This window comes from Mobula birostris, chromosome 27 (genome assembly GCF_030028105.1).
Source record: "Mobula birostris isolate sMobBir1 chromosome 27, sMobBir1.hap1, whole genome shotgun sequence".
NCBI classification, from domain to species: domain Eukaryota; kingdom Metazoa; phylum Chordata; class Chondrichthyes; order Myliobatiformes; family Myliobatidae; genus Mobula; species Mobula birostris.
This window is the reverse complement of record NC_092396.1, coordinates 14,935,809-14,948,685: the sequence shown is the minus strand read 5'-3', so window position 1 is coordinate 14,948,685 and position 12,877 is coordinate 14,935,809. Positions and strand designations below refer to the sequence as shown.

The 12,877-nt window shown below is 43.9% G+C and overlaps 1 protein-coding gene across 2 annotated transcripts in view; it reads right to left on the bottom strand.

The window, feature by feature from the left end:
• The window catches only part of skia (v-ski avian sarcoma viral oncogene homolog a), a 171,028-nt gene that overhangs the window by 16,404 nt on the left and 141,747 nt on the right, over window positions 1-12,877 (bottom strand). For both annotated transcript variants that reach the window (XM_072244885.1, XM_072244884.1), the window contains exons 2-4: window positions 4,818-4,946; window positions 2,944-3,068; window positions 2,002-2,270 (exon numbers count right to left, since the gene is read on the bottom strand). In XM_072244885.1, the coding sequence (XP_072100986.1) occupies window positions 2,002-2,270; window positions 2,944-3,068; window positions 4,818-4,946 (523 nt within the window). The remainder of the gene's footprint in view (window positions 1-2,001; window positions 2,271-2,943; window positions 3,069-4,817; window positions 4,947-12,877) is intronic.

Below are 12,877 nucleotides of genomic sequence, written 5' to 3'. Positions count from 1 at the left end.
TATGCTTTTCCATAAATACCTTGAAACTAATGGCAAGTGTGGATGCAAAATGTTGCCTTACACAAACCTCTGTCATCTGCCCTGTCTCATTCCCTAACTGGAGACCTAGTACCGCACTCTCTCTAGTTGGGATTTCTATGTACTGATTAAGGAAACTTTCCTGAACATATTTGACAAACTCTTTCCTGTCCATCCCTTTTACAGGATGGGAATCCCAGTCAATATGTGGAAAGTTCCCCTGATCACAACAGGTTTCTTGCAACAGTCTGCAATCCCTCTACAAATTTGCTTCTCTAGATCCCATGGCCGATTGGATGATGGATAATATAATCACATTAATGTGGTCTTACCTTTCTTATTCCTCAGTACCCATAAAGCCTCACTAGACGAGCTCTCCAATCTGTCCTGACTCAGCACTTCTGTGACATTTTCCCTGACTAGTAATGCCACCCCTCCCCTCTTTAATCCCTCCTGCTCTATCACATCTAAAACAACGGAACCCCAGAACACTGAGCTGCCAGTCCTGCCCCTCCTGCAATCAAGTCTCACTACTGGCTACAATGTCATAACTTCACATGCTGATTAATTCCCTAAGCTCATCTGCTTCTCCTACAATACTTCTTATGTTGAAATACAGCTCAGAACATTACAAAGTACAAAGTAAATTTATTATCAAAGTACCTATATGTCACCATGTACAAGCCTAAGATTCATTTTCTGGCAGGCATACTCAGTAAATCCAAGAACCGGAATAGAATCAATGAAAGACCACACCCAACAAGCCAGACAACCAACCGAAGTGTAAAACATAGGTTCTACCTTGACTGACTTTTCGATCCCTGACTTGGTATGTAGGCTCAACAACATCTTTTTCCAAAACCACTATCTGAAATGGCACCCTGGTTTCATCCCCCTGCAATTTTAGTTTAAACCCCCATGTGCAGCACCAGCAAACCTTCCCGCTACGATATTAGCCCCCTCCACTTCAGGTGCAAGCCATCCCTTCTGTACAGGTCCCACCTTCCCTGGAAGAGAGCCCAGTGATCCAAAAACCTGAAGCCCTCCCTTCTGCACCAACTCCTTAGCCAAGTGTTAAACCGTATGATCTTCCTGCTTCTGGCTTCACGAGCACATGGCACAGGTAGCAATCCTGAGATCACAACCCTGGAGATCTGTTCTTTAACGTAGCGCCGAACTTCCTGAACTCACTTTACAGGACCTTGTCACCCATCCTCCTCATGTCACTGGTACTGATGTGGACCATGATCTTTGGCTGCTCACCCTCCCAATTAAGAACGCTCTGGACCCAATCCAAGGTGTCCCTGACTCTGGCACCCAGGAGGCAACAAATCATCCGGGAATCTCATTCTCATCCACAAAACCTTTCTGTTCCCCGAAGCAACGGATCCCCCGTCACTACAGTTAGTTTCTTCTCCCCCTTCCCTTCTGAGTCATAGAACCAGGCTTGGTGTCAGAGACCTGATTGCTGTGGCTTTCCTCTGCTAGGACCTACCCCCCAACAGTATCTAAAGACTGGAGTGCTGGAGAAACTCAGTGACGCAGGCAACATCTATGGAGAGGAGCAGGCAGTCCATGTTTTAAAGGCCCTCATTAAACTTTGCACAAAGGGTCTCTACCCAAAACATCAGCTGTCCCGGTTTCCTCTCATAGACTCGACCTGACCCCACTGAGTTCGCCCAGCACCTCGTGCGTTGCTCCAGGTCCCAGTCCCTCGTGGTTGTTATCCAAGCTCACGATCCAAACATACTTTCCCACAGAGTGGAATGTCGCGGGAGTTTGACCCCGGAGACGTGCCACAGGAGCTCTCGTGAGCTGGTACATCTGGAGAAGGGCAGGCTGAAAGTAAAGCATTCAGCTCTGACTCGAGTGCTGTGCTGACAGAGGTCTGGAAGAAGTCCATTCATCAGGCCTCTTGACATGAAGAAGAGCTGGGGGGGGCAGTGGGAGTTAATTTATAAGCTGTGTGTGAATTAAACTTACATCCTTCTCTGCTTTCAACTTCCACTTCAGCATCTGAATCTTTGTCTTCAGAAGGAAACGTGGCAGCAAGAGGAACAGCTGCTTCCTGTTCAAGCTCTGTTTCGGCTGTTACCCTCCTTTTCCGAGGTCTGTTAACTTCATTTGGAGTCCCAGCATTCTGTGTGGCTGCAGTGGCCAATGGTGACTGTCGTCCAGTCCTCTGCTGGGGCAGTGGTGTCAGGGCCACGTTTGGCGCCACTGAACTTTCGTAATTTTTGTATGCATAGAAACTAGGAAGAGAGAGCACAGAACTATTCAGAACTGAGAAAGTATATATTCACCCTCAACGTACAGTTAAATCTCACCTTCCCCAATGCAAATTTGATCACTTTTTTTTTCATCATTATAAAGCTCAGAATTTCAACCTTAAAACTGCAAGAGCTTCATATGAACGCATCTCCAAGGGGTTCAGCCATTTGTTGGCCAGGAGTGCCGTGGAATGAGTGAGAATTGAGCCAAGAAAGATTTACTAATTGTGAACTAAACATAAATAGTGACATTAACAATCTTTCCTATGGAGAATGGAGTTGAGAGGGAAAATAAATCAGCCATGAGTGGCAGGGCAGACTTGATGGGCAGAATGGCTTAATTCTGCTTCTTTGTTTCATGGTCTAGGACTTGGATTGACAATGTGTTCAAATGATACAGAAGCTGCCTTCTGCCCCCTCCCTCAAAGTGGTAGGCCGGCAGGCAGCTCATTTTAAATATAAAGATCACAGCTCCATTCTCCACGTGTGAAGTGAATATACTTCACTTCTTCATTATTTAAAGTAACTTGAAGATAAACTGTCATGCTCATTTTAAGATTTTGCTGACACCCATATAAAGGTTTCTAATTTTGATCTTAAGAACCTTCTACTTCACCACACCCTGTTTCACGATAAGCGCAATCAAATACCATACCTGTCCCGAGACAGTGCAGGGAGGTGAGCCAGAGTTTCTTTTTCAGTTGTGGAAGTGGCTGGTGACCAGGGTCGGAAGGCAGAGAGTCTTTGCTGAGAATGTACACAACTGCTACTTAGAACATTCTAGGTAAAGAAAAATATTATATTGTTTCTTCGTTATGTATAATTTTCTTTGCATTAACTTTTCACTTATCTTATTTTATATCTTATTTCCCTTCCTAGCTTTTCATCTCTCTCTCCCTTTCCTCTGCATCTACGCGTTTTTAAGGTGGGAAGGCCACTTCAAAGGTGCTGACAGACTTTAATGGCCAGTTAATAGACAGACATTAACACAAGAGATTCTACAGATGCTGGAAATCCAGAGCAACACACACAAAGTGCTGGAGGAACTCAACAGGCCAGGCAGCATCCATGGAAATGAAAAAACAGTCAACATTTTGGGCCGAGACCCTTCCTCAGGACTCACTACAGAAGAAGGGTCTCAGCCCAGCACTTGTTGGTGTTGCAATGGACAGACATTACTGTTTTCGCACCTGACCTTTGATATATCAAGATTGCTTAGTGTCATTTCCAGCACACACGTGTAAAGGAGAACAAAATAATTGTTACCCCGGATTCGATGTAGCACCAAGCCACAATAAGATGAAGAACACAATAATACTAAAAATCAATAAATATAAATACATATGATAACTTATATACATACAGTAGATTGATTGTATGCCCACAGGAGTGTCTGTACATAAGGTGACTGACAGGAAATGATGAAGTGGCAGTGATTGGGTATGGAGGGGAGGGTTAGTGGCTGGATCTGTTGATGGTATCAGCCTTACTGCTTGGGGGAAAGTAACTGCATTTGAGTCTGGAGGTCCTGGTATAGGTGCTACATAGTTTCCTTCCTGATGGGATGGGATTTTGATGCGTCAGACACCATAGCCAAATACAACAGCTCATGGGGGATTATAGCACCAGAGGGCACTGCCTCAGACTACAAGGATATCCCTTTAGAACAGAGATGAGGAGGCATTTATTGAGCCAGAGGTGGTGAATCTGTAGAATTCTTTGCCACAGACAACTGTGACGGACATGTCATTGGCTATATTTAAAGCAGAGATTGACGGGTTCTTGATTAGTAGGAGCGTCAAAGGTTATGGGGAGAAGGCAGGAGAATGGAGTTGAGAGATAATAAATCAGCCGTGATGGAATGCGGAGCAGACTCTATGGACCTAATTCTGCTCCTATGTCTTATGGTCATCCATGCACACCTATACACACGCAAACACAAATCAACACGCTCTTGACAGCAATGAAAAGAATCTTGGACAAGTTCCCCCATTCTAGAAGTGTGGGTGCTAGCTGTAGTGCCTTTGGCAATGCCAGTGTCCAAATCAGCCAGCTTTGACCAGGGCCCCTCGGATCGCATGTAAACTTGGATTAGATTCAAGGGGGCATTTGTTTAGGGAGTGCCGCAGGGCAGGGCAAGTTTCCCTTGCATAATGTTTCTGAAGGAAAAGCAGATTAGACAGATCTTGATGAATGGAAGTCTAGAATACACGTTTGTCAAAAGTTAACGGAACTTCATCCAATTACTAGTATAAAAATTACTACATTGTGTTTCCTCTATTAAGATCCTCCCTCTTCCTCAGACTGTTGCCACATGGTTTCCTCTCAGTTGGAGCATATGTGTCAACCATCCAGCTGCCAGTCCCTCTTTCAACTCTGCTCAACCTTACTCTGTATTACAGACTTCACAGCACACCCAATATTAAATCATATTTTTTGTAAGGCAGGCAAAAGAGTATCCTCTTTGTCCTCCCCTCCCTCTTTCGACCAAAGTTATTTGTTGGAGTTGCTACTGAGTGACGCATGTACCTTCATGCCGGAAGGAGAGGAGAACGACCTCCACCATTCAGGCTGTTTCTCCTTCTCACTTGTAGTTGGATGCTCTGAAAGTGTTTCATCTTTCTTGAACTTTTTAAACACTGTTTGGTCAAAGGGGACCTAAACGGAAGAGAGACAATAAGAGAAAATGAAGTTAATAATTTTTTTGATGGTATACAGTACAAAAACACTTCAAGGAAAAATAATTTGATCAGGGACACTGAAAACTATATTATTAGTTTTTTTATAGTGTCTGACTGAATTTTTTCAAAGATATAAATGCATAGACCATAAGACATAGGAGCAGAACTAGGCTATTCAACCTATCGAGTCTGCTCCGCCATTTCATCATGGCTGATCCAATTTTCCTCTCAGTCTCAATCTCCTGCCTTCTCCCCGTAACCCTTCATGCCCTGACTAATCAAGAATCTATCAACTTCTGACTTAAATGTACCCACAGCTGCCCGTGGCAACAATTTCCACAGATTCACCACCCTTTGGCTAAAGAGGATGTGAGGTATATAGATAGGGAGAAATGCAAGCAGGGTCTTCCCCACTAAAATTGAGTGAGAGCAGAACTAGAGGTCAAAGGTTAAGGGTGAAAGGTGAAATATTTAAGGGGAACCTGCCTCTTTGGGATTCCCACAGTATGTGGGCAGTGAACTTCCCCGATTCCATGCCAATCGGAGTAAAGATTCCATACATCAAAATGGAGAATCCAGTTTTGAAGATCTTCAAAAGGCAGTGCTCAAGAAGGTAGCAACCATCATTAAGGACTTTCACTACCTGGTCCATGAACAATGCCTCATTATTCTTTTTTTGCTCTATTTATTTATTTTGTATAGTAATTTTTAAATGTCTTTGTACTGTGCTGCTGTCAACAAATAACACATTTCTCATATAAAACAGTGGTAACAAACCTGATTCTGATTAGGACAAAATAAATACATTTTAAAAAAAGTTCTTAGTGTTTCAATGTGTTCTTATTAATTTTATGCATTTTTAAAACAATTGTTAACATCACTGCAGTTATAGTAGTTTTTTAAGTATCTCAGAATGTCAGGGAATTTGCAGCCTGATCTTTACAGAAGATGATGCCCTACTTGGCCAAAGGGTGTTCATGATAGTTGTCCCAGCCGCTGCCTGGGTCCGTGTGGGTTATCAGCTCCATGCTGCTCAGATGAGACAAATCTAGCACTAATACTACAATGAACGGCGCATCAGAAATAGAGGATGCTTGTCTGCTGTGCAAATAATTCTGGATCTTTTAACGGTTAAATCAAAAGAAAGATTTTACTGACTTTTGTGTTGCTCCTTCATGCAAACAAGGCCCAAGGAGTCACAACAAATAACTTGCCAAGCAGAGCTTTTTTTTAAGATAGCTAACATTCTTGCAGAATTTATCTGTTTGGCAGTTTCTTGAAAACAACAAATGAATTGTGTAATCAAATCAAACATAGAAGGGATAATTATGGATGTGAGAGGGGCTGGGGGGGGGGGGGTTAAGGATAAACCTCTCCACTCCTTCAAAGCAGCAAAACGTGTTTTTCTCCCCCCTCTGAAATTCAACTTGTCACCAATTTTAGAGCTTGCAGCTGTAGTGTGCATATTGGGTCAGCTGCCAAAAACTGCTTTGTCTACCCTGTGAATTGCAAGACATGGCATGTAAATTACCCTGATACAATGCAGAGCCCCCAGCCTGCAAAGATTTGATCAACAACAGGACTGTGTCTGGAACGGCAGTGATGATAGCACCAGTTAGGTATTTGGCAAATGCCCCTCCGTTTCTGCAAACCTCTCAGTTGGGGGCTCCAGCACTAAAACCACAACAGGTGACAATGCCAAAGGGAGGCTGTTATTTTTCTGTCAGCACACAGAACATTTTGTTCGGACAAGACATCAATTTCAGGCTCGCAAGTGAATGCTGGAAAAAAAACTGCTCGAACACGGCCTCTTTTGTGGGTCAAGTGTGAAACAGACACAGTGGGCCAAAAATCTCCTATTCTATAAACCAGTAACCCTTTGTGGGACAAAGCAGCATCTCTGAAGAATTTCAAAAAGAACTCAAATACTGTTTAATATAATCCACCCTCATTTAATGACTTAAATTCTAACCAGACAAAAACGCACATTTTAAATATGCATCCGTGAAACTATTAGGAATTGGCCCTGCTTAACACGTCATTTACACCACACAAAGCAGATATTGTACATCATACGCAAAAGATTGTGGTTTGCTTGCTTAATCTTTAGTTTTTGGGATGTAACCATTGTACTAAATGCCCAGAGAAAGTGGCTCATTGGGAGGGCAGTCTAAAGCAACAAGGGGGGAGGGGATCAGAACATAATTCAAACTAGACAATAAGTTTCCTTCCCTGAAGTGAAGCAGATGGAGCTTCTGACAATTTGATGGTTTAACAATCACTTTTACTGACATTACCTTCTCATTTTGGGCTAATTTACAAAAAAACCTGAATTTAAGTTCTTTAGCTGACCTGACAGGATTTCAATATTTTGCCCCAACCCAATGCCAGGGTTTGTTAGAACTCTCACCTCTACACTCTGCAGGCTGATCGCATTTACTACCTTTTGAAACCCAACAAGAGAGCCGGCCCTCACACAATGCTGGACGCTCGAGATCATCTGCCAGAGGCCAAGCCCCCCACACCCTCTGTGGAAGGCCAGTGTTTCGACACAATGACAGGGTCACCCCGGGCCTCGAGAAATTTAGCATTTCCCACCGACAGCTCCACCTACAAGCCCAGGCCAAACCCAGCAGACTCGCAAGGGATGCTGAACGTGCTCTACCTGCTGAATTAACCTTCAGAAACAGCAAGGAGGCTTGCAACAGATCCTCACTCTCCCCCTATACCAAGGACAAGCACTAATGGGGTGGCTAGCATAGACACAGTAGTGGTTAGCATAATGATTTACTGTACCAGCGACTGGGGTTCAATTGCCACCACTGGCTGTAAGGAGTTGGTACGTATTTCCTGTGGCCAATAGCTCCATTTAATGTCAGAGAAATGCATACAAGATACATCCTGAAATTCTTATCCTTCACAGACATCCACAGAAACAGAAGAGTGCCCCAGAGAATGAGTGACAGTAGGCCCCCCCCATGCACAAGTAGGAGCAAAGCAACGACCCTCCCCCACCCAGTTCCGCAAAAAAGCATCAGCACCCTCCACCCGCCAAGCGTGCAGTAGCAAGGCCCCTCAGTAAAGACCACAACCTGCAGTACAACAAAAGCTAATCGTCCCTCCCACATTCCGAAGATTAAAGTTAGTGAGGGTACGCCAAGTTGGGACCAGTAGCAGGGCAGCACCTGTGGGCTGTCTGTAGCACATCCTCAGACTGTGCCGGTCATCGACAGAAATGACTCATTTCATTGTACGCTTTGATGTGTGTCCACGTGCCAAAGAAAGCTAATCTTTAAGTTAATCAATGGCACACTGGCTTTGCTGTATCCCCTTCCATCAAGTGAGATGCTGAATGGTCTTTCTATGCAAGGACAACACTGCAGTGTTCATTTGTCTGAACCCAGGCGTTCCCAGCCTGGGGTACACAAACCTCTTTGCTCAATGGTATTGGTCCACGGCATAAAAAAAAGTTGGGAATCCCTGGTTGAAAGTTTAGAGTAAATTTTATTATCAGAGTACATATATATGTCACCACATACAACCCTGAGGTTCATTTTCCTGCAGGCATATGCAGCAAATCTATAGAATAGTAACCATAACAGGATCAATGAAAGATCAGAGTGCAGAAAGCAACTATTGTGTAAGTACAAACATAAATAAACAGCAATAAATAATGAGAATGTGAAATAACAAGATAGAGTCCATAAAGTGAGACCACCGGTTGTGGGAACATCTCAATAGATGAGTGCAGTTATCCCCTTTTGCTCAAAATCCTGATGGTTGAGGGGTAGTAACTGTTCTTGAACCTGGTGGTGCGAGTCCCGGGGCTCTTCTGCTTCCTTTCCGACAGCCGCAGCAAGAAAAGAGCACGGCCTGGGTGGTGAGGTTCTCTGATGATGCATGCCGCTTTCCTCCAACAGTTTCATGTGGATGTGCCGTTCACGAGAACGGTTGGGCGGGCTTCACCCGTGATGTAGAGGGCAAAACCACTTCCTTTGGTGGGATTTTCCGCTCAAAGACATCAGTGTTTCCATACCAGGCTGTGGGGCAGTGTAGTTTGTGCCCATGCACACAGGCCACTTCCAATATTATGTATAGAGAGCTACTGAGCAAACCTCCGTTTAAGCAAGCATCAAGAGTTTGAGTTAATGCTAATTGGAGTGTGTCTGAAGCCTGATTTTAGCTAGTGAAACCATGGCGTTCAAATTAAGAAGAAATGCACCTATAGTTCCGAAGATATGAGACAGCTGGTTTCAATGAAAACAGCTAAGACTGGAATGCTCTGAAATTTGGATTGGGATCAGACGCATACCCCTATCCGACTGGGAAGCTGCTCAGTAATCAACAAATGGCCAACCAACTCCTTCTAGCACAGCAACCCGCACTCTGAACGACTCCCACTGAAAAGAAAATGACGAATGGAGAAGTCGATGAAGCGTGATCTTTATTACAGGGAGGACAGCTTGGGAAGAAATGCTCGTCACCAACAAACCTTGCAAAAAGCCCTTTGCAATGCAGCAGAACAAACTGCATCTTGGTGCTGCTGCTTGGCAAGTACGCATATACAGCACACAAAACATTCTTCAGCAGACATTTCCTTTGCTACTAAAAGCGAATTGAATCGATAACCGACCAGTAAGATTTCTTTGAGATGGGTTTGCTCTATGGCTCAGGAGAAGTATGAAAACAGAGAGCTCTGTGCGCCAAAACAATTAAAACACTCATCCTATCTCAGTACTTCACTTGAGCGGCAACTCATCTGAATAAGTTCCATTGGCTGAAAAGCCAGAAGTCCAGAGCTTTACTTTTCTACACTAGAGCAGTTCATTGGCAGGCATTGTCTTAGAGCGGCTTTGTGAGAGGCATTTCTAAAAATGCTTTCAGATGAAAGGATTTGTTGTGTGAGCCCGCCGAACTAAATCTGACCCCGGATAAAGGCTATTATTATAGTGCGGAGGAACAACCAAGAGACTGGCAGAATCGGTGACCCGTGCACTGCAAGGTTAGTGGCCCACTCTTTTCCTTTCTCCAGCATGCAGCTCAAAGTTGGGGAGGGGTGGGGGGAGAAAAAAAAAAACACTCAGCAGAAGCAGCTGTCCATGTTCACAAGAAGAAAATCAGACTAACTGCCCAATTTTCAAGCAGCATTTGGAATCTCCCTTCTCATATCTGAATGGCTCCCCTCTTCCCCGGCCAGATCCAGTCCTTGTGATCCTCTCCAGGATTTCTCAGAATTCCCCCCCCCAACACACACACACACACACACACACACACACACACACACACACACACACACACACACAGCTTTCCCATCAACATTGGAACATTCGCTATTCTTCTTCCCAGGGTTAAAGTTCAATCCGCAGTTTTCACTGAAAAAGAAAAAGTTGACTGGCTCAAGCTGAAATGTGCCACTGTCCTTTGGAGTCCTGCCCCGCAAGACACCGTTCAAAGTCTGTAAACAAGAGGCTTGTACGATGATGTCATCTGTGATGTGAAGACTTGTTTGCATCTGGACAAAGACGGAAAAAACGAAAGGAAAAACAATGCCATTGATGGGCACTCTGCATAGAACAATGTGGTCAGAATAACAACATCTGCAAATCCCTGTTAATTCAGGAATTCCACCGACCTAAAACTCCAAACCCCCTTTACAAATAAGCATAACTGCCCAGCATTCCAAGTACTTTCAATGATTAAAATCCAGAGGAGGCTTGATGTTTATGTTGTACACTGATGTGTTCTGATCTTCGATGAGTTGTCTTGAAGGTTTTTAAGCACCGATCGTAAATCCATTAACAAGCAATCCTAAAAACAGGCGTGTAAACAAATGCCAATTCTGAAAAGTTAAAACAGCCTGTAAATGCAGCGTGTGTAGGAACCAGATTGAGCTGACAGACATCTTACATTATATTTGCGTTAATATGTCTTCAAATGGTTCCCTGTGTTTAGGCATCGTGGTATCCATCAGGGTTAGCCAGATGTGACCTTGGATTTGATACAGCGTTAACAAATCCCAGGCAGGGTGGGTGCCGTGATTGTTGAAGGCACTGTAATTGATTTCAGGATTCCTGGCTAGGAAGAAGTAGAAGTTTTGGAGAATGATAGCGCCTGAAAAATTGTCTTGTCAAGTTCAACTTGAAATGTGCAGTGGTGACGACCGGAGTGATCTTGTATCTTGCAGCCTGCTCAGGAATTCCCAAACTTTTTGCACAGCCCCTCTCAGAGGCTTGCTGCTTTTGCACCCACCTCTTTCCACTAGTACTGTAAATGATGAATAACGTACTCAGTGGTACATCCTGTATCTAAAAACGTGGCCACTGAGTGCATGTCCACTGTCTTCTGCTGCAGTAGCCCACAGGTTCAGCGTGTTGTGCGTTCAGAGATGCCCTTCTGCACATGTGGTTATTGGGTCACTGGATGATTTTTGGGTTTTTTTTGCGCCATTCTCTGTAAACCCTCGAGACTGTTTGCGTGAAAAGTGCCAGGAGATCAGCCAGTTTCGGAGATACTCAGACCACCCCTTCTAGCACCAACAATCAATCCACGTTGTAAGTAACTTAGATCCCATTTCTTCCCCATTCTGACGTTTGGTCTGAACCACTTGACCATGTCTGCATGCTTTTATGCATTGAGTTGCTGCCACACAATTGGCTGATTAGATATCTGCATTAACAACAGGAGTACAGGTGTACCGAATAAAGTGGTCGCTGTGTGTATAATTTTTTAATAATTGCTACTGTTCCACCCTGCTAGGAAACCTACTGCTTTATCTCCTGTGCCCTCCACCACAAGCCTCTTCACTAGTTGACTACCTCGGGCCCACAATATCGAAGATTTAGGTTGTGATTTATCTTTCAACTCAAGCCAGGGAAGTGGGTCAGATTAAAGCAAAGCGTGGAAGCCCTTTGTAAGAAGGTGATTTTAAAGTCCAGAAAAAGATATCGACTTCTTTATTGTATTCTAGGTTGTAGCCTAGATGGAGATCTTGATCTAGTATTTGGAGGTGTGATGTTGAGGGAGAAGTAAGTTGGATGAGTTATAGCTGCTCAGGCACATTACAAACACCTCACAGTTGAGGTAGATATGGGCCTTCAAACTAGGCTGAACTTGTGGTCATCATTTACAAATAGGCCTGAATGGGGGAGGAGCTAATTGATCAGAGGAGGAGAAGGAAACACAAGGTCAGGAAAGAGACAACATTAAGACCTACCGATCTTGAGGCTTCCTTGAATTTACTGCTCTACTTTCCTATCTGTGGTGGCAACACTTTGCGAACCAGAGATCTCGCTTACTATTTAGCTGGTACAGTACTGGCCTGTTAGTTGGGGCACGACAGAGGCTAACACTGTTTAGAATGGCCCTTGTCCAGGAGTCCCACCTCTAGGAGAGGAAGATAGGTCATATATAGAAAGCCAACAGAACAAAAGAAATATAATGTTCTTGAAGAAAGCAGGAGCGACAGTACAACAAGATTAGAGAAAATGCCATCATATAGTTTCAGACAGTGGGTGAACATGGAACAGTACAGCACAGTATAGCCCCTTCAGCCCACGATATTATGCTGACCTTTTAACCTACTCTAAGATTAACTCCGTAATCTTTTCACAAGGCCCTTGAGTGAAACTGTCATCGCTCTTCAGTTTAAATGCAACCTGCATCTGACTCCATCCAGTACTGCGTGCGTTGCTAAAAGCCGGGACTGTTATGACAAAAGGTTTTAATTCTGTAAATATGAACATCCAATCAAGCACTTAAACCCTAAGAGCATGGCACCAATTCAATCTAGCCATAAGTGGAAAATGCACGTAAAAAGGCACAGGTACTAAAAAAATTCTAGCATTTTTATTTTTGAGTAATAATGTTTCTTTGAATATCATGCATTTATGAGGCATTAATGCCGCCCCT